Source organism: Phyllopteryx taeniolatus, chromosome 4 (genome assembly GCF_024500385.1).
Source record: "Phyllopteryx taeniolatus isolate TA_2022b chromosome 4, UOR_Ptae_1.2, whole genome shotgun sequence".
In the NCBI taxonomy this organism is placed as follows: Eukaryota; Metazoa; Chordata; class Actinopteri; order Syngnathiformes; family Syngnathidae; genus Phyllopteryx; species Phyllopteryx taeniolatus.
Genome location: NC_084505.1, coordinates 28,424,832 through 28,447,962, shown reverse-complemented (window position 1 = coordinate 28,447,962; position 23,131 = coordinate 28,424,832). Strand labels below are relative to the sequence as shown.

Sequence of the window (23,131 nt, the reverse complement as noted above, 5' to 3'; positions counted from 1 at the left end):
CACTGAAGCGTAGCGTTTTTATGTTTTCTTTTTTTTATTGTCTCCCATGTAAGAGCTACAGTTAATGACAGCAACTAGCCGATAATCCAGTGCTAGTTAATGATGGTTTTACAGCGGCAACGCAGTACAACTCTCACCTCGAATTAAACATGACCAATCTTCGAAGAAGTCGATGAAGTCAACGTCTGCCAGATAAAACCTTAGAATTAAGCAGAGTAAATGAGCTGTTTTTTGCGCAGTAATGGCTAACAGGCCTCTGGCATCACAGATGAGTTGCAATGCAGATGCAGCATCACTGATTATAGACTTTTGTAACACACTCAACTGGATCATTTCAAGCTGATAACACACCGTAATAGATAAAAGCATATGCTGTGTCATGATGTGTAGTGTCAGTTCTATATAGTTATCGATAAAAAAAATCACCATTATGATCATCGTAAATGAAAGCCGTCAGAGTGGTAATAATGTAATTTCTGTTCCGAAGTCCTGCCACTGGAGTCCAATGCAGGAGGACATACGCGTGGTCCTTCAATGCAAGGTTCCATTTTGCAATCAGGTTGCATGCTGCTTGGGTGGTTGTGTGTGAAAGTCCCCTCAGGCGTCCGATGTTTCGGGGACCTTGTGGGAAGCTCTTCGCTGGGGCGCTTACGATGCAACCTGACAGAATCTACTGGTGCGCCGCCAAATGTATTCAAGGAGTAAAACGTGACAAGAAGAAGTCAAGTGATTCGATTTATTTGTCTGTGGGGCAGATTCCAGCAGCTTTTAAATGATCATATGAAGTATATCATCATCTTTTTGTTTGAGAAAAGCACTAACATTAGACAAACCTGCACAATATAATCACTTTCCATCGACACAGTCGGAGAGGTATTCATTTTTTATTTGAATGTATTTAGCAATTTAACACTGCAAACGACAGTAGTTCTATTATTTTATTCCTGTTGTGTAAGCTTGCATCAAAGTGTTCAGACTCCCCGTTTTGTCAACAGTCTTTATTGATCATCGATGGCAACAACGACAAAACAAAAGTGGCATTAAAAAAAATGTTAATTATACTGTACCATACACACCAACATCAACAATAACAACAAATAAGGAAGTTTTTTATTTTTCATTCAAAATGTAATGAGAGCTCTAATGATCGAATGTATTTCTGGCATGAATGATTGGCGGAAAACTAAAACACGTCAATTCTTTACCGCGTGACTTTATAATGCCGTGATGATCTTTTTATTTATTGCAATGGCTTCACGCCTGGTTCAGCTTTGCACTTTTCAGGAAGTGTGTGATTGTGGAGTTTTTTTTTTTAATGAACATCAAAGAGTGCTCAGAGCTTATAAAGATAACCTGAATGCAATTGTGCACAAGCATAGTGTAACATTTCAAGGGACGTTCATGCAATGGGATCTGCATGGGAGTCATATTGAATCAAATGCACACGTGCAGATGATGCGGCTACAGTGGCCAGTAGCAACAGCGCCATCGTGTGGGGGAACACTTAAGTTGTGCTATTCAAAAGGAGGTAACACTGTGTCATATTACAAATGGGGGAAATGGGTGCACCATCTTAAAGCGAGTTAGTTTGTGAATGTTGATTTTCAACAAGACTTTACTGATTGTAAATCACAATAATATTATGTGCATTTTCATTGGTCACAAGTGTGTGCTCACAAGGCAGATATGTTAGGTTATGGTGCGAATTGTGCGTGCCACATTGCTGGGGGGGGGGGGGGGGGGGGGGGGTGGAAACACAACGCATGCTCACAGTCTCGCTCATACACGTTGGTAGCACACCGGGGTGGAAAAAAAGTGTGCAGGTGTTCAACCAAGGCTGGTGATGTTAGAGCGACCACCAGGGGGTGCTACAATACGATGGCCGGACCTGCGAGGGACGCAGTCATCAATCTGAGCCCCTGTGAATATAAATTAATAGGGACAATTACAACGTTACAACACAATATTTAGCAACATTTACCTTGTGACAACAAATGTTGTATTTTCATAATTCTATGTAATAAATCAAATGATAGTAAATCCAATAATGGCGAGCGTTTTGCAAGTGTTATCCGAACACTAAGTTGGGCGAGAAAACACAGTGGGAAACAGTAGAAAATGCAATTCAATAATCCATCCATCCATTTTCTGAGCCGCTTCTCCTCACTAGGGTCGCGGGCGTGCTGGAGCCTATCCCAGCTGTCATCGGGTAGGAGGCGGGGTACACCCTGAACTGGTTGCCAGCCAATCGCAGGGCACATAGAAACAAACAACCAGTCGCACTCACAGTCATGCCTACTGGCAATTTAGAGTCTCCAATTAATGCATGTTTTGGGATGTGGGAGGAAACCGGAGTGCCCGGAGAAAACCCACGCAGGCACAGGGAGAACATGCAAACTCCACACAGGCGGGGCCAGGGATTGAACCCGGGTCCTCAGAACTGTGAGGCTGACGCTCTAACCAGTCGGCCACCGTGCCGCCCAACTCAATAATAATGATAATAAATATGCATGCAATAAACATTCAAAAGATTAGGGTCACTCAGACAATTTCCTTATTTATTTGAAGAAAGGACAGGTTTTGGTTTGTTTGTTTGTTTGTTTGTCTTTCAAATTGAAAATGTGCAGACTGTATTTCTGATTAATCTTTTCTTCATTGGAATAAAAAAAAAATGTGCTTTTCTATCAAAAATAAGGACGTCTCCAAGTTACTGCAAACATATGAATGGTAGCTTGTATAAAAAATGTTGTTTCTAAATACTAAATAATAAAACTTATTTTCCTTTAAAACATTTGAATGATCATATACTTGATTAATATTTTGCATCTATTTGTAAACTAGTGCCCAAAACTATACGGCAGGTGTCAAATGTTGTGTCGAACCTGATAGGCTGAAGTTGGACCGGTGAAGGTTGCGTACCGGCGGAGGCGGCTGCGAGGTCGGCGATGTTTTGGCCGAAGGCGAAGGTGTGATATATTTCGGGGTCGGAACCACGTCGTACACAGGCCCATCATACGCCCCGCGTGTGACCCCTTTGTCCTGAATCTGTTTAGAGACGGGGGACAATTTGAGCCTCATACTGCATAATGAATGTACTGTTGTCTTTTTTTTTGTGCTGTACCTGGTCCCTGAACTTGAAACGTTGGTAAGCGAAGTCCGGGAAGGGCTTGCGAGGGATGAACCGTCCGGCGCCCTGCTGAACGTGAAGCTTCCCTTCCTCGTACACCGCCCGACCCTGACTCAGCACCAGCGCCGGAGCCCCACGGCACTCCAGACCCTCGAAGATGTTGTATTCGGAAGACTGTGACGAGAGCAATTACATATTATATACGAAAACGTGAGAAATTCTGTGTGAACGATGTAAAATGCCATACCAAGAAATGTATTGAGCGTAATAATGCATCATACTACTGGCTAGAGCCAACATTTACAGATAATCAACAATAAAATTGTAAATTCTGTCATCCTTATGTGATGTTAAGACAAAAAGTGTTTGGGCTGATGTAAATGAGATTTCATATCACAGCACACATTCACATACAGTATATTATATATAAGCCTCGGGGGGGGGGGGGTTAAACAAAGGGGGGGGGTTATTTCTGCAAGTATGGTTTGAAAGAGAATAATGCATGCAGTCAAACTGCAGCATTTGACAAGATGGAGGATGAAGGGAGAGAAAGGCTCGGGCAAAGAGCAAGGCTATAAAAACAGGGGGAGGGGTAGCAAGATGGCGCAGGGGGGAGATTAGAACCTCAAACCGACAGCAGTCTGGATTAGAATCTCCCAAAAACGCGCGGCAGACGAAATATAGCAAACACTGCCTGATATTGCCAAGTATGAATTCCATTTCAATTCGTGCCAAAGTCCTTGAAATGCATGCGAGCTCCCGCGAGACTCATTTGATTGCACATCCATTGATTGAAAATGAAGATTGTCGAAATAGCTGCAACATTGTACACGCTATCAGTTTGGACTCAAGGTACATTCTATTGGCATTTTGATGGCATCTTGAATGAATTCACTCAATTCTCCGTGGAAATCGTCACGCCTCCTTTTGTGCGATCAGCCCTGCGTGTCTGGCGGCTGGAATTTCTGGCACATTAGCACATGCAGGGCGGCCTCTTTGATCTTTTATTCGGTTTTTAATCCTGTTCACGCTCATCCTGCCTCCTGGCCCCTCTGCTTCTACTTTTGCCATCCGTCATCTTTTATTCATCCTGCTTTGTTCTCACCGACTGCTGCAGTTTGGACGTGATGGTTTTTACGCTGTCGGGGTCCCAGACGACGACGTCCGCATCGGAGCCCGCCGCTATCCGACCTTTACGCGGGTATAGGTTGAAGAGTTTGGCGGCGTTGGTAGACGTGACGGCCACAAACTGGTTCTCATCCATCTTGCCCGTGGCCTGGGAGGACGAGGGCAGAGGTGCATCAAACGTAAATACGGCGGCGAATCGAATATCGAACAAAATGAAGCTGAAGCTTTTATTCCTTGAGATCAGTGATTCCCAACCATTGTGCTGTGAGAGATCATTGTGTGTACCGCTGGAAAGGAAGGGCCCGGCAAAACACATTTAATGAGTATTTTATCCATCCATCCATTTTCTGAGCCGCTTCTCCTCACTAGGGTCGCGGGCGTGCTGGAGCCTATCCCAGCTGTCATCGGGCAGGAGGCGGGGTACACCTTGAACTGGTTGCCAGCCAATTGCAGGGCACATAGGACCAAACACCCATTCACACTCACAGTCATGCCTACGGGCAATTTAGACTCTCCAATTCGTGCATGTTTTTGGGATGTGGGAGGAAACCGGAGTACCCGGAGAAAACCCACGCAGGCACAGGGAGAACATGCAAACTCCACACAGGCGGGGCCAGGGATTGAACCCGGGTCCTCAGAACTGTGAGGCTGACGCTCTAACCAGTCGGCCACCGTGCCGCCATGAGTATTTTAATGGGATTCAAATTAAACGGTCAAGCATTTCAGAAACAAAAATATTAAATTTCACAAATTCTGCCAGGGTATGTAAACTTAGGAGTGCAACTGTACATATTAGCAGTCATACGTACCCTTGTCATATTGGAATGAAAGTGTAGGCTACACCTTTCATAACCTCTAGGTGGCGGTGGCATATTGGAATGAAAGTGCACAGCTTTTTTGTAACCTCTAGATGGGAGCATACATTTATAAAATGTGAAGGTTCTTTTCATTTTCCCCTATACCTATGTATAATGCACTATTGACTTTTGACCATTTTGGTGGGAAAAGAAATAATTGGTCTGGAAATAATTTTGTAATGACCACAAATAATGTACCTTTTTCTGTCTATCTAAGCCAGTGACGTACTGTGACAGGCAGAACAATTTCATGATCATCCACTAGATGGCAGAAGGTACAATTTGCCTGTGTTCAAACAACAGAATCATAGCTTTCTGTTAAACTCAAGTGGCCCAGATTTTGTGTAAAAAAATATTTTTTAAATAATAATTTTAAAAAAATCACAGTGCTGACATCTTGCGTGACGTCATGCAAGTGTTGAAAAGTCCACCGTCGGACGCAGGAGGGAGGTGGAATTACAAATTCTACGCGCACACATTTTCGTGTGTTCTTACCACAGCTTTGTCCCAAACAAAACTCATCCTCTCCTCCACTCCGTTGGTGCCCTCTGGGATGAAGGTGAAGTCGTCTTTCCCGATTGCTTTCTGAGACGTGCTGTAGGCGCAGTGAGCGCTGCCCACCACCTGCAGGTCCCCACTGTGTCGTGGCGAGAGACATTGTCATCAGCGCACACTTCATACTGCAGCAGGACAGAATGTTGTACAGGTAACAATCTAGCATAATCCTTCCAGACCAACCGTTGGATCTGGTGATTTACAAAATCGAAATCAATCAAAATAAATCAAAAAGGGCTGAGATTTAGTTCAAAGTAACCCAAAACCGTCGTCACCCTATTGGCCACCAGGTGTCCTCAAAGAGTCCAAGACCTGTTCAGGCCTCAAGCAAACAAAAAGCATCGGTAGAAAGTCAATCATGCAACAATGCTACTTGAAGTCATGATCACATCAACTGCCTGAGTCTTCAAAATATGAAGAGCTATTATGATAATTGCTTAACTGTATCACACTAGGCATTTATTAATGATAGTAAACGCATTATTCTGGGTACTGGTATTATAATCCAGTATAAATATGGTGTGACCTTTGTGAAATAAAAAACTAAAAATACAGCCTGTCACTTAAAAGGGTTGCTGTGGGACTAACTTGAAAACCAAAACGTGTGAGGAGGACGAAGAGGAGGAGGGAGGCACTTGGTAGCCAAGGCAACAGATGAGGAAGGATTCACATTCCTGCGCTAATTATAGAATCAGGGGCACTAAAACAATGTACTGTACGAAGTTCTGTACATTCTGTTCACGGAGCGTGTTTTACATTCACTGTACATTTGCTATATTCATTAAGTATAGATCATCACGTGTATTTTCCAATCTTTTTTGTTTGCCCCTCCTCTTGTCAAACAAAGACCGCCCCACTCCTTTTATTAAATCAAGTTTGACATTGTGTATTTTGTGAGCAGCTGCTGTGACTGCAATACCAAACAAGTAAATAGCATTAAAACCTTGCATGTGTTTCCTTTGGTGTCACTGATCTGATTTAAAATTCACAGTATAAATAACACTGCATTCGTTTAAAAGTTTGTAAATCCACTGAGGGTCTCATTATCCCAAGCTCATCCCAGTGTTAGAAAAAAAAAGCCCCCCCCCAAAAAAAAAACAAAATAAAAAAAATTAAAACAGGCGCTTTGCATCAACTGCTGAACATTCTGTATATTCAAGTCCTACCAGGCCAGAAGTGTGTGGAGGTGGTCTGGGGTCGTGGGGTCGGGACTCAGAGGTGGGGAGGTCACATAAGCAGCAGCTTTGGCCCAGTTCTTGCTCCAGTAATGCGAACCGTCAGTGGCCAGGCTGGCTGTGATTGGCTCCCCAAAAACGACAGCACCTGCAGATTCCGCACAAAAGGAATTTGCATTTCCACTGCTGAGGACTTCTTCGGGAGCCGTGTATGAGGAACTACAATTGGGATGTAGGAGCGAGAGCGCCACCTTTCCTCCGGGCCTGGGCGACGGTGTCGGCTGCACTCTTGCTCATCACTTTGGTGATGTAGACAGGACACTTCACGCGGTTGCCAAGGGTGATCGCACGAAACGCTGCCTCGGCCTCCAGCTGCACTTACAAGACAGCAGTTAAGGGCAGAGCAGAACTAGTCCATGGATGGATGGACGGATGGATGGATGGGTGGGTGGATGGATAGATGGATGGACTGATGGATGGATGGATGGGCACCGTGTCAGTGTTTGGATGGGCAGACGGATGGCGTCACCTCTTCGGGACGACTCAGAGGGTGGCCTTCGGGTCCAGTGATTCCCATCCCAAGGATTTTGCTTTGTTCCTAAGTCACAGATAAAACAACTGTATGAGGTCGGCGCCAGCCCTAAAGAGCGCACGACGGGTACAGCGGTGCCTCAACATACGAGCTGACATGATTAAGAAATATTGTAAATGTAAATGTAACACTCCAGTTTTCGGAATGTAACCTCTGAAGAGAGACAGAGACTTCCTGTACGCGAGGGTGGGCGGCGGGGCGAGTAAGTGAGGGTGCAGATTTTTCTTCTGCATTCTCATATAAGTGCATGCTGTACTTGGCCTAAAACCAACTTGACGTGTGTGCTACTACTTTAGTAAGAGCCTCTAAATAGGTCCTTATATTCCAGGACCGCTGACAACAATCGTGGTCAATGGAGGCTCGTCCTATCTTCGGCGGCGGCACTCAGACTGCTTGTAAAAGTCTGAAGTGCGCTCGTGGTAGAATTTAGGTTATAAAGCAGAAGAGATACCTACATACAGCACGATACCACAAGTAAGTACCGAGAAGCTGCCACAACAGACAGAAGCAAAGATAAGTTAGGTTCCACCTACGTGAGCAATTAAATCTCCATTTTCAGCATGAACCAAAACCACAGCGCCAATCTGTTTCAAGAAGCAGAAGGCCTCGTACAGCTGCAGAAGTGAGAAAACCACACGTTGGTGACATCATGAATAGCGCATAGCATCAATTGAAAAATGACTACATCCTGCTCTTAGAAAAACCTGCGCACCTGAGAATCTGTCATCTGGTACGTATCCTTGTAGGCCATGTACACCTGGAAGGAGTTAATACCTGAAAAAAGTGGGAAAATAAAAGTCACAAAAGTCAACTAAAATGGCATTTGCAAGACACGAATGTTGTTTTCTGTCTCCGGACACTGCATTTGTCGGAAAGACGGGAGTCACACAAATAGCTCCTTTGTTGCTGCCCCAGAAGAAAAGTGATTCTTTTCTTTACTTGCTTTGAACAGACGACAAACAAAATGCGTCCTCGGCTTCCATGGCGGCGGTATAATGAGGGCGGTGCATTCCCTCGCCGCTTTCCCTTCGTTAAGAGGATTCAGCACGAGGCCAAATTGTTGCAAAACTGTCCCTGGTGCTCTCGCCAAAGAAGCGATTAACATGACAACAATTAGAGAAGCCACCAGCACTTTGGAATAAAAATGTGCAAATGTGTAAAAACCTTTCTCCTGCACCAGCATCTCCAACTCCTCTTGAACTGCATCATTCCACTGGGGGATGTCAACGTGGAGGGAGTAGTCGCAGCACGCCCGCTTGTCCGCAGCCTCCTGCCAGACTTCGAAAGCCTCCAGCAGGCTGTCCCCGAGCGCGGGGCACACATGGTCGACTGGAGTAAGACAGGGTCCGAGGTCAAGGGCGTGCACCTCGTTAACATAACACGGTTGCCGTATTGTCACGTCCTGGGGCGATTCTAGGATCAGAGGTTTAGGGGTGCTGGGATTCATCTGAAGGGTGCTTCAGCACCTCCCAAAATGGGCTCGAAACGCCGATGCCAGTCAGGAAGCTGGTCGGTATTTATTATCATCACGTGTACAGGACACAACAACTAGCTTCTTTCATTCCGGTTCAAACACAAGTTAATAGCACCGTCCGACCACCTGAATCAGGGTTGTTGAACTCATTTTTGTCGCGGGCCACCTCGTAGCGATGGTTTCCCTTTAGAACTGTCAACTCATATATATGTGTCATCGCCTCATATCGTTCCATATACAAAAAAATACAATCAAATAAAATTGATGGATAACAAGTTTTGAAAACGGACGCCAGTGAAAAGTTGCTTGGTCAACTATTATTTAGACTTTCAAAGGGGGGTTGGTAACAAAAACATGCTTGCAATATCACAATCTTCTTAAAAGGGAAGACAATTTTCAATTTGGGTCTTTAAGCAAATAACTAAAATGAAGCCGATCGAAGCCAAAAAAAAATGGTCTGAAATTTTAGAGGCGCTGGGATTCATTTCACACATTTAAAACACACCAAAAAGGAGCTGAAAACGTCTCAAAACGGTGACGTCTCATGCGGACTCACTGATCATGGTCGTGCCTCCGGCGAGCGCCGCTTTGGTGCCTCGGAAGAAGTCATCAACAGGGCGTACGCCCAGATGAGGCTTCATCAGGCGGGTGTTGACGTCGATCCCACCGGGGATCACCATGCGGCCTCGGGCCTCGATCACTTGGATGCCGTCGGGGAGCGCCAGATTCTCCCCGACCTGTCTACGGATGCAATAAGCGCCAGTGCGATCGAGATGAGGAATGTTGACGTATTAACATGCGCGAAGAGAGGCCAAAACCAGATAGGACCGCTTTTTCATAGCAGTCCATTTGGCGTAGTAAAGGACGGATACCGACGTTAGCAACCACATTGTCGTTTTCCATTGCATTTGTTTTAGACCCGAGCCGAGAGTCGGAGGAAAACTTCTGGACTACATTTCGCATTTCGTATTTCACATGCGTCATCTTTTAAACTTTTACTATTCATTCGTATAACAACTCGCCGCTGTGTCTGAGACAAATACACTGTGGTATACATATCACATATGCACAATGAATATTATACATGTTAGCATACAGTACACATGATTGTATTCTGTCTTGGTGATTGTATTGTCATAAAGGAGTAGATCTTGTATGGTCATTGTAATATCAACTTTTGCACAGTGTAAAAACAGCAAGAAGATAATTACAGTATATTTTGCACATACTTAATGAGCCCATCTTCAATGTAGACGTCTGCGTAAAGCGACTGATCGTCGTTGACCACTCGCCCTCCTCTAATCAGCAGGCCGTCACCCTGAAATGTCGCAAGGAAAGCGCTTGAACAGATGTCGATGCGTGCAATCCGTCTCGCGTTATCTTTCTGCAGTGTGTACTATCTGCTTTGTAGTGTTGCAAGAACATGCACACACTCCTGCAGTACAGCGTGGGACGCCTAGCAACAGAGGAAGATGGTGTGTTTCCATAGTAACTGTTGATCAGAGATGACCTAAGATTTTTATATTTAAAGCTTTTTGCCATCACCTGTCAGGCCATGAGTATTTCTATGAACGGGATTGTATGTTTTACAGCTGAAATCCTCGCAGCTCCAATCCGAGTTCCATCATCTCGACATCGTCTGACTAAAGAGCTTGAGAAGACAGCGTCACGAATCTCAATACTCAAGTGTCCTCGTCTGAGGACATCGAACCCGAATGCAATATGATAATAACGGCTAATGAAGCTCGAGTCAAGAGGCTGGCCTGGTGCTACAGGACAGATTTGGCCTCCTCGCTAAGAATTTAATCTCCTCTTCCGGCATTGGCAAGAAGATTTCCAGCAGCTCCGAGCACGTCCGCTGCCTCTTACCGTCACATGGGGGACGTTGTTCTCCTGGCAAGTGGGCCCTGCAGACATGTTGGCTTCTTCTTCTTCGTCTTCTTCTTCCCCCGGGGATTGCAAATATTCACAACCGGTTCGCGGTGCACCGCTTTGTCCCCCCCCCCCCAAGCTTCGCGGTCTCGGCGTGAACGCGCGCGGGAAAAGCGCGCCCACCGAGAAAGTGTGCACGTGCACAGGAAAGGTGGCGAGCACACGAGCACGTTAGCACAATGATTACAGCGGTCACACGATCACGTCGCTGTCACCTCAGCTGTGCACACGCGACAACAATGGCAGCTTTGCATGGTTGCTGTCCACTTCAGCACCACTATGTGCATCCATAGATCTATCTATCTATCTATCTTCATATTTACCTGAAGTCCCAATATTTGGCCTGCAGCGTCGGCATAGCTGGCCCACTAATTTAAGCAAATAATCGCGAGTCTACTTAATGTTTCTTGCTAAATCTAAATGCATTTGTTCTTTTTTATTTTGGCAGAAAAATGATTTTTGGCCCACTAATTTAAGCAAATAATCGCGAGTCTACTTAATGTTTCTTGCTAAATCTAAATGCATTTGTTCTTTTTTATTTTGGCAGAAAAATGATTTTTTTTCCAAACAGATATTACAAGCATCCCCCCCCCCCCCCCCCCCTAAATGTTTTCCAGCAATTTCAGCAATCGTTGCACCGTTGCCACTGATTTCCATTCTGATTCTGATTTCAAATTTTATTTGTTGTGAAAAATATCTAGCATCTTCATCATCATCCTCATCCACATCATCATCATCAATTGCAGGAGCAGTTGTGTTTTGGGTTATTTCGTATGTGACCACATTTCTATGGTTTTGACAGCCCTGACTTATGGAGGATCAGTCAATCAATCGATCGATCTGTGCGTGTGTGTGTGTCAAAGTTACCTTTGCCGGTGTGTTTTCCACCCCTGGCGAAAAGGCCGTGGGGACTCGCGGAGGTCCTGGTTGTCCGTCGGTGTGCGATCCGGTTGCCGGGGCTTGACCGGAGCCCTCGTCGCCGATGCCCGGCAGCCTCTCCCGGCTGGCGCTCCTCTGCTTGCGGGCCCCTTTGACTCCGAAGTCGACGGTGTCGTTTTCAAAGGCGCCGTAGCCCTTGCGCCGGTCGGCTCCGGCGGCGATCGGTGCCGCAAAGTAGACCGGCAGCTCATCTTCGCGGTTCCACTGCCTCCTGCAGTCCGACATGTTTGTTGCGCTCGGCGAGCGAGGACGCAGCACGCGACGGAACCGCGTCACGGCCGGTCCCGCCTCCTCTCGTGATGTTTGTCGCGGCCTGTATAAATCCCAGAAATCTTGGCATAAATGGTGGCCTTTTTATATTTTGGGGGCTGTTGATCTCCAAAGGCTGAATGGGGGCGAGGAGAGGATTCGTCTTTGAGCCCACATCTGGAAGGGCAGACAAAAAATGCCTCATGTGCCCTCATTTATTTGCGTGTCACATTGGCCTCCATCTTTTAGCTGAAAAGATGGAGATCCTGCAGATCGGGTATAAAGCTCCTCGACATTGAGGCAGCTTTTATTCTATTTTCTTTTCTTTCTAGTCTGACTGCTGAACAGTTCTGCTGGTGTGAGCCTGTCTATTTATTTTTTTTTTTTCAAGCTTGCATTGAAGCATATTGATCCCAAGCAGGCGAAAAAGAAAAAGGACGACGAAAACGTCCATGAATCCGTCACGCATAGGAATAATATTTCTGTTTGTTGGAGGTTCGAGTGCAAAACTATTGTGTTGGAAATAATTGAGGTTACGTGCGATACGTCAACATAACAAGATCATTTGCATTGATAAAGTAGGCATTGCCAGGTTTTTAACACGAGAGGAAGCTAAGAAATGGGACGAATCAGACGTCTGCTTTTGGTTCCTACCAGCCAATCAGAAAGCCAATCTTATTCTGAAGAAGTAAGCTTCATGTTTGTCTGGAGGTTTCAGTTTGCATGCATTATTGATTCAGCTTGGGTGGAGTTGGTGTCCCGTTCACACACGCAAGGTGTATTTATTTATTTGCATGTATTCCCACGACACTCTTTGTCAATTCAGATGAACTCCTGCTAACGGGACTTATTGCCTCTCTTACTTCAGCTGTACACCCCACTGCACTACACACTCTAATGAGACTCATTGCCAGCTGTTGCATCAAATAAACAAAGACAACGATGCTCACTTGTGATAGAGCTATTCTTTTTTTTCTTTCATTTTTTGTGGTTCTAGTTAGCAATGCTGTCGAACGAAATGCATCGTGAGAGGAGCTTGTAGTATTCCGGGTGACCTCGTTTTTGCAGGCGTCCTCTAAAACTGAGCAGCATTGCTTTATTTGATATTAATATTGTCCTTTCTTCCTTTACATAACCCTAACGCTAACAGAATGGTTTGGTAAAGCTGCTGACCTGATTAGTACCATCCAGTAGTCAAATAATGTTTCAATAATTGAGCTTCAAATGAACGGGTCCTCCAATTTGTCAACCAGATAATATGCGTGTGTGTTCTGTCCACACGTTTCTCATTTTCCGACAGACAAAAGGCGGACTTTGTATGTTTGCCGGCCACCTTCCGCACGCAGGAGTTATGCCTCTCCTTGGATGAACGCCCGAGATTCCTTCTCCCGTCGCCAGTAAATTCCCTGCCGCTCCCTCTCGGCCCCTTCAACTCTCACCCTCACAAACGACTCATCTCTAAACGGACGGGGTCCGCACGCTCTTCAGATGAACTCTTCTCTCCTGACGTAGCCCCCCAAAAAACAAAACTATGGAGGTTTCCGCTGAGCCTTCGCCTCCTCGTGTGTCTGAATGCTCAGGCCTTCCCAGCCCTTCTTCTGCTGGCCTCGAACGTAGCAGCACCGCCACCGATTCTTCCCAATCTACCGTCCCGAGGAGAAGAACCTTTGCCTCTGCAGCCCAGCGAGTCATCATCCGGGAACGACTCAGAAAAGCAGAAGAGGAAGACGACAGCGATGACGAAGAAGGTAAGACATAGGTTGAAATGAAACATTATCGGGTTACTGAACAAAGATCTTTAGTTTCTCCCTAACATCAAGCTTCGGGCTTTGTTTTTGCTCTTAATCTACTTGCCTATGCACCAGCAGTAGATATAAGCTCCACTTATATTATACATAGAGATAAAACCAAGATCCTCCCGTCTTCCCCTCCAGATAAGGAACCAGAGGAAGTCTTCTCGAAAGACCAGATGGAAGAGAAAGCCAAAGCGGGCGATGCCAGAGCTCAGACTCGGGTGAGCCGAGGCGCATGCCTGCTGATCGACTCTCGGCATTGCTGTCAAGTACGCGGGTTCACGTCGTCTGCTTTTCAGCGAGCGTCTATTTTCATCCACTTGCAACATGATGCCCTGCGCTCAGCGCGATTCAGAAGATGTTGCTTTGCTTTCAGACACGGTGACATGGCACGCTATTTCTGTGTATTCATTGCCTTAAATCGCTGTTGGCAAATATTATTACCGTGAATGAACATAAAACCTTGGGGACTAACGCAGAAATGACTTCACGAGAGACCCCCCCCCCAGGTCCCGCGTGCACAGCACTCGCAAAGGAGCGTATGACGTATTTGGACACAGGGAGCACTTAAATAGCCACAGAGCGCGTGTGCATGTGAACAGCGCTGTATTACATTCACACTATTGATTGACGGAGCAGATTTGCGTGATTTCACACAAGCTATAGAGTGTAAACCTACTCCTCTGCAAGCGCATTTAATAGTGTGAGACGAACATTAGAAATTGTCAGTTAATTTGAGCAAATAGTCACTTGATACCCACCCTCCGACATGGCCTCCTCCACCCTTGCACACAGGCAAGTCTGTAACTGAAGTATCAGGAAATAATGGCGATGATTGATTCATCTGGAGGAGATTTTGGGATTACGTTCCACGTTGGTTGACTTTGCTTTCTGGATAGGAATGGAGAGGTCAATTCTGTGACCTGCTGTCACTTGAGGGGGGGAAATCACACGAGGTTTATCTACACAGTCTAATGAAGTCTAATACAATAAAATATCACAGTCAGTGGTTTTGTGGTTGCAGTTTGCTGTAAAATACACACTCGGCTCTGGCAAGCGTAGCCGAGCAGTTTAGAACACGCCACGCCGCCTTCTACGTCTCGTTTCACATTGAGCAAGGCATCAAAATCCCTACAACAGCTGCAGGCGGCTGTGGATCAGTTGGTAGAGCGGGTCGTCGTCGGTTCAAATTCCGGCTCTGACTGAGACAAGACACTGAACCCTAACCGGCGCCTTGGACGGCGGCAGCCGCCCATCGTTGTGTGAATGGGAGGCATTGGAAAGCGCTTTGGGCAATGCGATGCCATAGATAAAGAACTATATAAGTGCAGTCCATTTATCATTTCAAACTGCTCCCCTTCTCAGAATTGTGTACAAATTGTAAAGACAAAAGTTTTTCTTCTTGTATTTATTGGATCACACTGGATTGCGCCAGTGTACACAAAATAACCTAATATATACAAAAATCACAATGAAATATTTTTTTCTTTGCATGAAGCTGAGATAGCTCATGCAACGGTCATAATATACTTGTTGTTCTTTGTATTTAGGTTAAGGCGCACACATTGAATTAATCCTCTTTACGTCTCTTCTGTCCATCAGTTGGGTCAGCACTACTTGATTCTTGCTGAAGAAGAGGATGTAGATCTAAACAATCGTCTGGCTGTTAATTGGTTGATAAAAGCGGCAAAACAGGGAAGAAAGAGTGCAGCAAGAGCCTTGCAGCGCTGTTGGATCCGTAAAATAGGTTACTGTGCCAATACACACACGACGGGGGCGGGGGGGATTTTCATTGCTGATCTTCTTAATCTCTCGCATACTCAAATAGGAATCACAGCGGAGAATGAGGAAGATGTTCGGAAACTGTCGGCAGAGAGTAAGTTTGAAAGGGCAGTGCGTAAAGCAGCTATGCTGATGTACTGGAAGCTAAATCCAGAGAAGAAGGCTAAAGTGGCCGTGACTGAGATGCTGCAGAATATCGGCCAGGTCAACGCAGGACTGGGTAGGAGACACAAGTCCAGTACTCGAGTACTCGCTAAGTACCAATACTTGATAACATCTTGCAAGTGGGATAGAAATTTGTTTTCGAGTAACAACAACTTTTCATAACTGACATTTTGACGTCCAACTGCATGGTTCTTTAAATGTAACCGGTAACACGAGAGACTTCAGTTATGTGGTGTCTCAGTCTGAGCACTATCACTGCATTCCTCACAGCTCTGCCTGACTACATTGACACAATAAATCACATACTGCAAAACAAAATAAAAGAAAATGGCTCATTACAACAATGTGATTGTATAGTGTGAGTAAAGCATTGGAGGGGCATGCAAGGGAGGCAGAGTCTGCCTTGCACGTGAAGAGTAAAATAAATAAATAAACAAATAATGATGACATCAAATTCTTTTCCATTCTGTGCTTTCGATAGATTTTCATTTTGAATCCAATAGTCTCCATGACTTCATCGCTAAAATTGCTGAATTGGCGTATTTCGTGATCAAATACGTGGTGAGAGGGAAAAGCGGCAGCAAGCAGCCAGCCTTACCTCAGATTGCGCAATCCCTCACCAAACGCACTGCTCAACAGCACCATCTATTGGTAAATTGACTGTACTAAAACACAGGAGGCTGTTCGGAAGTACTTGCCTGTTCTGTTTCTCTTCATGTCTCCAATATAATGTGTTGAGACACTTGTAATATGCATTTGGATTTTCCATACTGGAGCTAATGTATTTAATATTTGCGTGTTATATATTTAGTTGCGGCACGGTGGCCGACTGGTTAGAGCGTCAGCCTCACAGTTCTGAGGACCCGGGTTCAATCCCCGGTGCCGACTGTGTGGAGTTTGCATATTCACCCCGTGCATGCGTGGGTTTTCTCCGGGCACTCCGGTTTCCTCCCACATCCCAAAAACATGCATAAATTGGAGACTCTAAATTGCCCGTAGGTGTGACTGTGAGTGCAAATGGTTGTTTGTTTGTATGTGCTCTGCGATTGGCTGGCAACCAGTTCAGGGTGTACCCTGCCTCCTGCCCGATGACAGCTGGGATAGGCTCCAGCACGCCAGCGACCCTAGTGAGGAGAAGCGGCTCAGAAAATGGATGGACATATTTAGTTTTGCTGATCGCATAAAACCGCAGATAAAGCCACACTGTGGTCGGCCGGCTGCTCTTGAGTGGCTTGTGGCAGCCACGCTGAAGGGGGCGTACGAGAGCGCACAGCTTCACGTTGCCGCCCTTCTTCTTCTACGTGGACTCTAGCTGCTAGCTCGCAAAGGTTCTTTGATTTTGTAATATTAAAGGATCACCTCATCGCACTTTGTGGCTTACGATTGGTAGGGAATGAATGCAAAATTCTTTTTGGCCAAAAAGGATTTGATCCAGACTGCACCGGAGGTGACAATGTTAGTCCACTTTGCGCTCAATGTGCCAACTCCAAGTGAGTTTGAACAGATCATTGTCCCATTAAAAAGACTTTACTCTTGACTTTACTGGCAATAATCTCTAAACTCAAAGAATGAACACTTTTACAGGAAAGGAACAGGGATAAAGGTAAGACAAAAAAAAAAATAATAATAATAATTAAAAAACTAGACTTTGAGTTAAAAAAAAATTTGGGGTGGGGGGGTTATTCTTTTTTGTCAACGGTGTGTGTTTAAAATATTTGAGCATTATAATAAAGTAGTTTCAATTATGAATTTAATATCTTGTTATAGACCTACATTAAAATGTATTTTTTTTGCACAACACTTTTGAATAAGAAATTGCAATACCTAATAAACTCTGGCTAAATCTCTGGAAATGACATTCTTTATGGCCAAATATTATGTGTGTAAATAGAATGCTGATACAATAATTTTTTTAAACCATTTTTTAATGTCTGGTTGTCCCGTTAATGACAAGTATGCCAATCTTTTGGCTCATAAATGTGTAAATCTGCCTCTTTATATTAACCAGCCATGACAGATACTGTGGTGCATTCCTAATAAACAACACAATATTAAAGCAGCAGGAAGATTTATTTGTCAAAGTCAAATGAATACATGTTGTAGTATCACAGTACACTAAATTTAACAATATTTGTCCCATTTACCTTTGGCAAAATCTTGTTGGATTGCTTTAAATAATACTTGAGATTGCGTGGGCTTGTGCTTGCAAATCACTTTTTAATTGTTCATGAACATTAGGAGACGCTGGAAAAGGGATATCTGACCCCACCTCGGACGAGACTCAGAAAATACTGGAAAACATGGTCACCTGTGAGAGTGAGTATCCTGAGAGAGCCAGATGGTTCCTCCCACCTCTGGACTACAGCACGTTTGGTCTTCTCAGGCGATCACTTGGTGGACCTGGATGACTTTGTGGAGATGACTCAAAGTTACGCTCAAGGTATCGCTCCCTCATCTTCTGAACCACAAACCCCCGATGGCACAGAGGTAAAAGGAAAAAAAAAGAAATCAATTGAATGCAAATCTCTGCTGCGTAAAAAGTGTTGCACTGTTTGATGACAAGGTGGAGCTGGCCCCCTCAGAAGACGAGAAGCCCCACAGAGGGTCTTGGAATTTTGGCGGAAGGGGGATGATGCTGGACACGAAGCAGACTAGCGCCATTCAAAAAGCAATGGCTATGAAATCACGTTTAGCGGTAACTTCTTTACAATGCATCGTAAGGTTGACGTGGGGAGTCCTTGTTCAAGTGGTGTCTCCGCTGCCGTCAGATGCTGCACCATCCGCTGGATTCTGTGATGGAGGTGAAGGAGCACCTGGTGGACTGGGCATCGCGGGCCGGCGTCCAGTGGCTGAGCACCGTCATCCCGACGCAACACGTCAACACGCTCATCTTCTTCTTCATCATCAGTAACCTCACCATTGACTTGTTTTCCTTTGTCATCCCGCTCCTGGTCTTCTATCTCTCCTTCATCTCCATGATTATTTGCACACTGCGTGTTATTCAGAGTAGTAAGGTGAGTTCTTGTTTTCTTTTCGAGTATGAATTGTGCAAAAACAGTAACATTTGTGATTGGCTAGACTTGAGGATTTTAACAGCTGTCATGAGGTCAAGCTTTATTCAGATTTAGTATTTCTTCAGAATCCAAGGGAACAAAATACAGAGGTCGGACTGCAAACAGCCAAAAAATTATAGATAATTGATGGCCATAATAATTGCATTCCAAAAACGTTTTACCCTCCAAAAATTCTTGAATAAGGGGGGATAAACCGCCAAAGAAGAAAGAAAAAACAATTTGAACAAAACAGCTCAAAGCACTTCCTTCCGCTCATGTAAATGGGGGAACTAACCGGGACAAAGCACCCGTTGGAACTTTAAACATCTACAAGGTCAGTTGTTTTACACAAGATGTCTTCAAGAGTGACCAAAGATGACAAGATCCAACGTTTAGGCTTCGTTCATGTGTACACACGTCATATTATATTTGTATAAATAAACGATATACATGCATTTCAATTTTTTCCCAAAAGACCAGCCATAAAGAAAGTTCAGCTTCAAGCCATCATGTCATCGAGCCGTAGTTCTGCTCATTATCGCAGCATACACACTAAGCCCGCTCACGTGTTTTCCAGCGTTGGTCACGTGATGTTCCCCGTGAAGCGGATTATTGTTCATATGAGACACGATGGGACAAATATCATTTTTTAATTTTTTTTTTAAATAAGGTTTTGCCATTGTAAAGGCTAATGATGAGGCTGATGTGTGACCATCACAAACAGAATCGCAGCATTCTTGAAAGAATGCCTACTCATTATGCAAATCCAGGTTCTCATTTTTGGAAACAAAATCTTTTCTCTTCGAAAGTAGTCTTTCATGTACCTCTCAATTCCCTTTTGCATTTCCAGACCTGGGAGAACTTTCGAGCCCTGACGTCTCTCCTGACCCGTTTTGAACCCGGCCTGGATGTTGAGCAGGCAGAGACCGACTTTGGCTGGAATAACCTCGAGCCGTACCTCTACTTTATATTCTCCGTCTTCTTCGTCATATTCTCGTTCCCTGTCGCTGACAAGGGCTGGATACCCTGTTCGGAGCTCTCGACGGTGGCCATCTTTTTCACGGCGGTGAGCTACCAAAGCCTCAGTCCAATGGCTGCGACATACGCGCGACGAGCAATGGTCATAGAGGTGAGAACGCTTTCACACACCATTGATTGATTCGCAGTTGTGTTTAAAGTGAGTGAAAAAAAAAAAAAAAAAAAAGTACACTTTTTACAGTTTTTAAGGTCCCAAAATATTGTACCAGATGATGCTACCGTTCAACAACAAAGATGCATACCTCAAGAAACAATCCATTCATTGGTCAACAGAGAATAATAACTTTTGTGCAACATCAGGAGTGGAATTGGGATAATTACAAAATATGCCTTTTCTCATCAAAGGTTCGTCTTTTTGTTGAAACCATAAAATGCGCGCGTGCGCACACACACGCAAAGCTAACATTATTCCCAGTAAAGACATATTTCTTTTGAGTGACAAACCCCCGTGGTGAAAGGCAACCATGGTTTTCGCTCAACTGAACGACTTGGCTCGCTTAATCCTGCAGAGCTCAAAATGTAACGGGAATCACTGAACGATTCCCAACTAGTGTGCCGTGAAAAATGATCAGGGGTGCTGCGGGAAATGATCTAATTTCACTTCATTTGTCTGCTAATGATTATTTAGGAGTGACAAATATATCTTTGTTCATGCATCCTTGCCAGTGACTGGCAGAACAATGAAATGCACGGAAACAAAAAACAAAAAACTACTGCTTGTCCTCATTCGGGACAAGCAGTAGTGTCGCTGACTGTGGGCAAGAGGCAAGGTGCACCCTAGCCTGTTTGCGAGCCAATAGCACGGCACATAATATACACTTTTGTTGTTGTTGTTTTGACTGTGGTTATCTTTTCCTGTAATGATAAACATTGTGCATTATTACAGGTTGCTTCGTCTCTTTGTGGCCTGACTCAGCTGCTGCCTGAAAACATGACAATGTTCGGCATCCTCGGACGCACCTTTGCAACTCTGCCACTAGGGGAGTCAGTCGTGCTGCAGCTCAGTATTCCCTGCCTGCTGTATGTTTACCTTTTTTACCTTTTCTTCAGGTGAGTAATACAGTGAAAGCCATCTTGATTTGTAAATAATCGTTCTTGGACGCTAACGATCGAGATCCCGTGTTCCAATGGATTAATGGGATGAGATTTTTTTTCTTTATGAATTCGTTTTCTGGCTTCTCTCTACGATTAGCATGGCCAGAAAGCGCGGCTTCCGGGGGACGTACTGCATCCTGGTGCCCTACCTGGTGTGTTTCATGTGGTGCGAGTTCTCAGTGGTGCTCCTCCAGAATTCCACGGCTGTGGGCATACTCCGCACCTGCGTGGCCTACTTCCTCTTCCTGTTTGCGCTGCCTGTTCTGGCGGTGGGCCTCGCCATCATGCTCTTAATCCAGCTCTTCAAGTGGTTCCTGGAGCTGGAGCTCACCAAAATGATTGTCACTTTAGTGGTGTGCACCATCCCCGTCACTCTCCGGCTCTGGACGCGGTTCAGCACGTCAATTCTGGGTGTTTTCCGCTCGATGACACGCCGCGGCCCCGTTAAACTCATCTTACTTTGCATCTCCATGGTGATCCTGTTCTTCTCGATCTACGTGTACCACACAGAAGGTCAGAAAGTCTACAACTCCACCTTGACTTGGGACCAATACAGTCAGGTGTGCGGACCCCCTGCCTGGCAATCCAAAGGAATGGTCAAGACACAGATCTTCTGCAGCCACCTGCAGGGGCACAGGGTGACCTGGACAGGCCGCTTTCAGCACGTCAGCGTGGCCGAGACGGAGAATGGGGCGCAGTCTGTCATTAACATGTTGCCCGTGTTTCTTGGGGACTGGCTGCGATGCCTCTATGGCGAGACATACCCTAAATGTGAGCCGAAGAATGGGACAAACCAGACATCTTCCGGCTCCACGCCAGTTGCCGTCTCGCTGCCCATGCTGCTACGAATGCAAGAAGAAGAAGAGATGTGTCAGATCAAGGGTCTGGCCAAACACGCCTGCCACGTCAAGCGCTTCGACAGCTACCGATTCCGAGTGACCGTCGGGATGATCGGGGACCGAAGCGTACAGGCGGACGACCCGGGCATGGATATCGTGCTCGTGGCCAGCCATGAGTTCCGACAGGTCCTGCTCAACTTGGAAGCGGGTAATATGGTGGAGTTCTGCATCAAGCTGGAGGGCCGCCTAGGGGCCAAGGCTGCGGCCTTCGAGTTGAAGGCTATCAACTGTCTGGACTGTGTTTCCCCACTGTCGCCTGGCGGTAGGCAGGTAAAGATAGAACGAGACTGGAGACGTACGACAATGCGAGCCCTGAATTTTGCATTTGATTTCTTCTTTTCGCCGTTCCTGTCAGCAAAGATCACCGGCTGAGAACAGAATCAAGGAGGGCACCAAAGCTGCTGTGCTGTACTGTATCGTTCAAAATTTGACTTCCCCAGCGAGCCACCTTGGATTTCTTTATGTGAAGATAGTCACTGATGTCAGCCAACAGACATGATAGTGATAAAAGTAATGTTTCATTTTGAGTGGGCATGAGTTTATACTCCAGTTTGTTGTTTAGGTCCGTTTTTAGGGTGTTAAGACCCAAACTTTGGCTGGAAAAACTTACATTTCCTTGGTGTGCAGGACAATGTGTTTTTGAACCCATTCATTTGCTTGACTGCATATCTTGTTGAGAGCCACAGGGAAGATGTGGTCTGGTAAAACGCAGTCTCCATCCTGGACTGGTTTGTCAGTCAATCGCGGGGAATTGGGAAGAGTGGGAATCGACCGCATTGCAGCTGCACAAAAGCGACCAGAACCGCAGCACTAACAATGGCTAAACTGCATCATTTGAATACCTTTTGTAAAGGAGTCTTTGAAAAGTGAGGCAACTAACGAGGATTTGGTCGGCCACATCTGTAGACCAACTGATCTTTGGGGACTATTATCCTATGTTCAAACAGGAACAGGATGTCTGACACCAAAAGGGAAATGATTTGTTTGCATGTTTACATGAGTGTACACTATTTAGTTTTGTATTTATGTTTTTTTTTTTTTTTTTTTATATATATACATAGGACATTTGTGGTTTCTTGCTGTGCGGTACTAATATTTTGTCATTATAAATAATCACAATGCCACCTGCTTCATGAACATGGCAACCATGTAAAATGATTTAGCATTTGAATTTTACTTTGTCACAAAATGTGTTAATATTATGGCACATTAAAAAAAACACACTCAATATGTCTTATCGGAGGACATACTTACTATTTATGTCGCTTATTCAGAAAG

The 23,131-nt window shown here is 45.1% G+C and overlaps 2 protein-coding genes across 4 annotated transcripts; one reads left to right on the top strand and one right to left on the bottom strand.

Annotated features, from left to right (window-relative positions):
• Positions 1–722: 722 nt before the first annotated feature.
• Positions 723–12,157, bottom strand: crmp1 (collapsin response mediator protein 1). The gene is made up of 14 exons (XM_061771327.1): positions 11,708–12,157; positions 10,138–10,226; positions 9,465–9,649; positions 8,599–8,763; positions 8,147–8,208; positions 7,968–8,048; positions 7,372–7,440; positions 7,094–7,214; positions 6,834–6,990; positions 5,608–5,749; positions 4,233–4,403; positions 3,122–3,301; positions 2,883–3,045; positions 723–1,919 (listed from the first exon to the last, which is right to left on the bottom strand). Exons 1-14 carry the CDS (start codon positions 12,002–12,004, stop codon positions 1,828–1,830), a joined length of 1,974 nt encoding a protein of 657 aa, XP_061627311.1. The 5' UTR covers positions 12,005–12,157; the 3' UTR covers positions 723–1,827.
• A 160-nt stretch (positions 12,158–12,317) lies between these two features.
• wfs1a (Wolfram syndrome 1a (wolframin)) lies at positions 12,318–22,897 on the top strand. Of its 3 annotated transcripts, XM_061771324.1 has the most exons (11): positions 12,318–13,776; positions 13,963–14,042; positions 15,424–15,568; positions 15,650–15,823; positions 18,007–18,084; positions 18,152–18,255; positions 18,332–18,463; positions 18,537–18,782; positions 19,672–19,950; positions 20,746–20,909; positions 21,052–22,897. In XM_061771324.1, the coding sequence occupies exons 1-11, from the start codon at positions 13,560–13,562 to the stop codon at positions 22,223–22,225; spliced, it is 2,793 nt and encodes a 930-aa protein (XP_061627308.1). In that variant the 5' UTR covers positions 12,318–13,559; the 3' UTR covers positions 22,226–22,897. The 3 variants fall into 3 exon arrangements, with proteins under 3 accessions (XP_061627308.1, XP_061627309.1, XP_061627310.1); XM_061771325.1 differs by having other exon boundaries at positions 13,710–13,776; positions 13,963–14,202; positions 15,424–15,823; XM_061771326.1 differs by lacking the exon at positions 12,318–13,776 and having other exon boundaries at positions 13,801–14,202; positions 15,424–15,823.
• Positions 22,898–23,131: the final 234 nt, after the last annotated feature.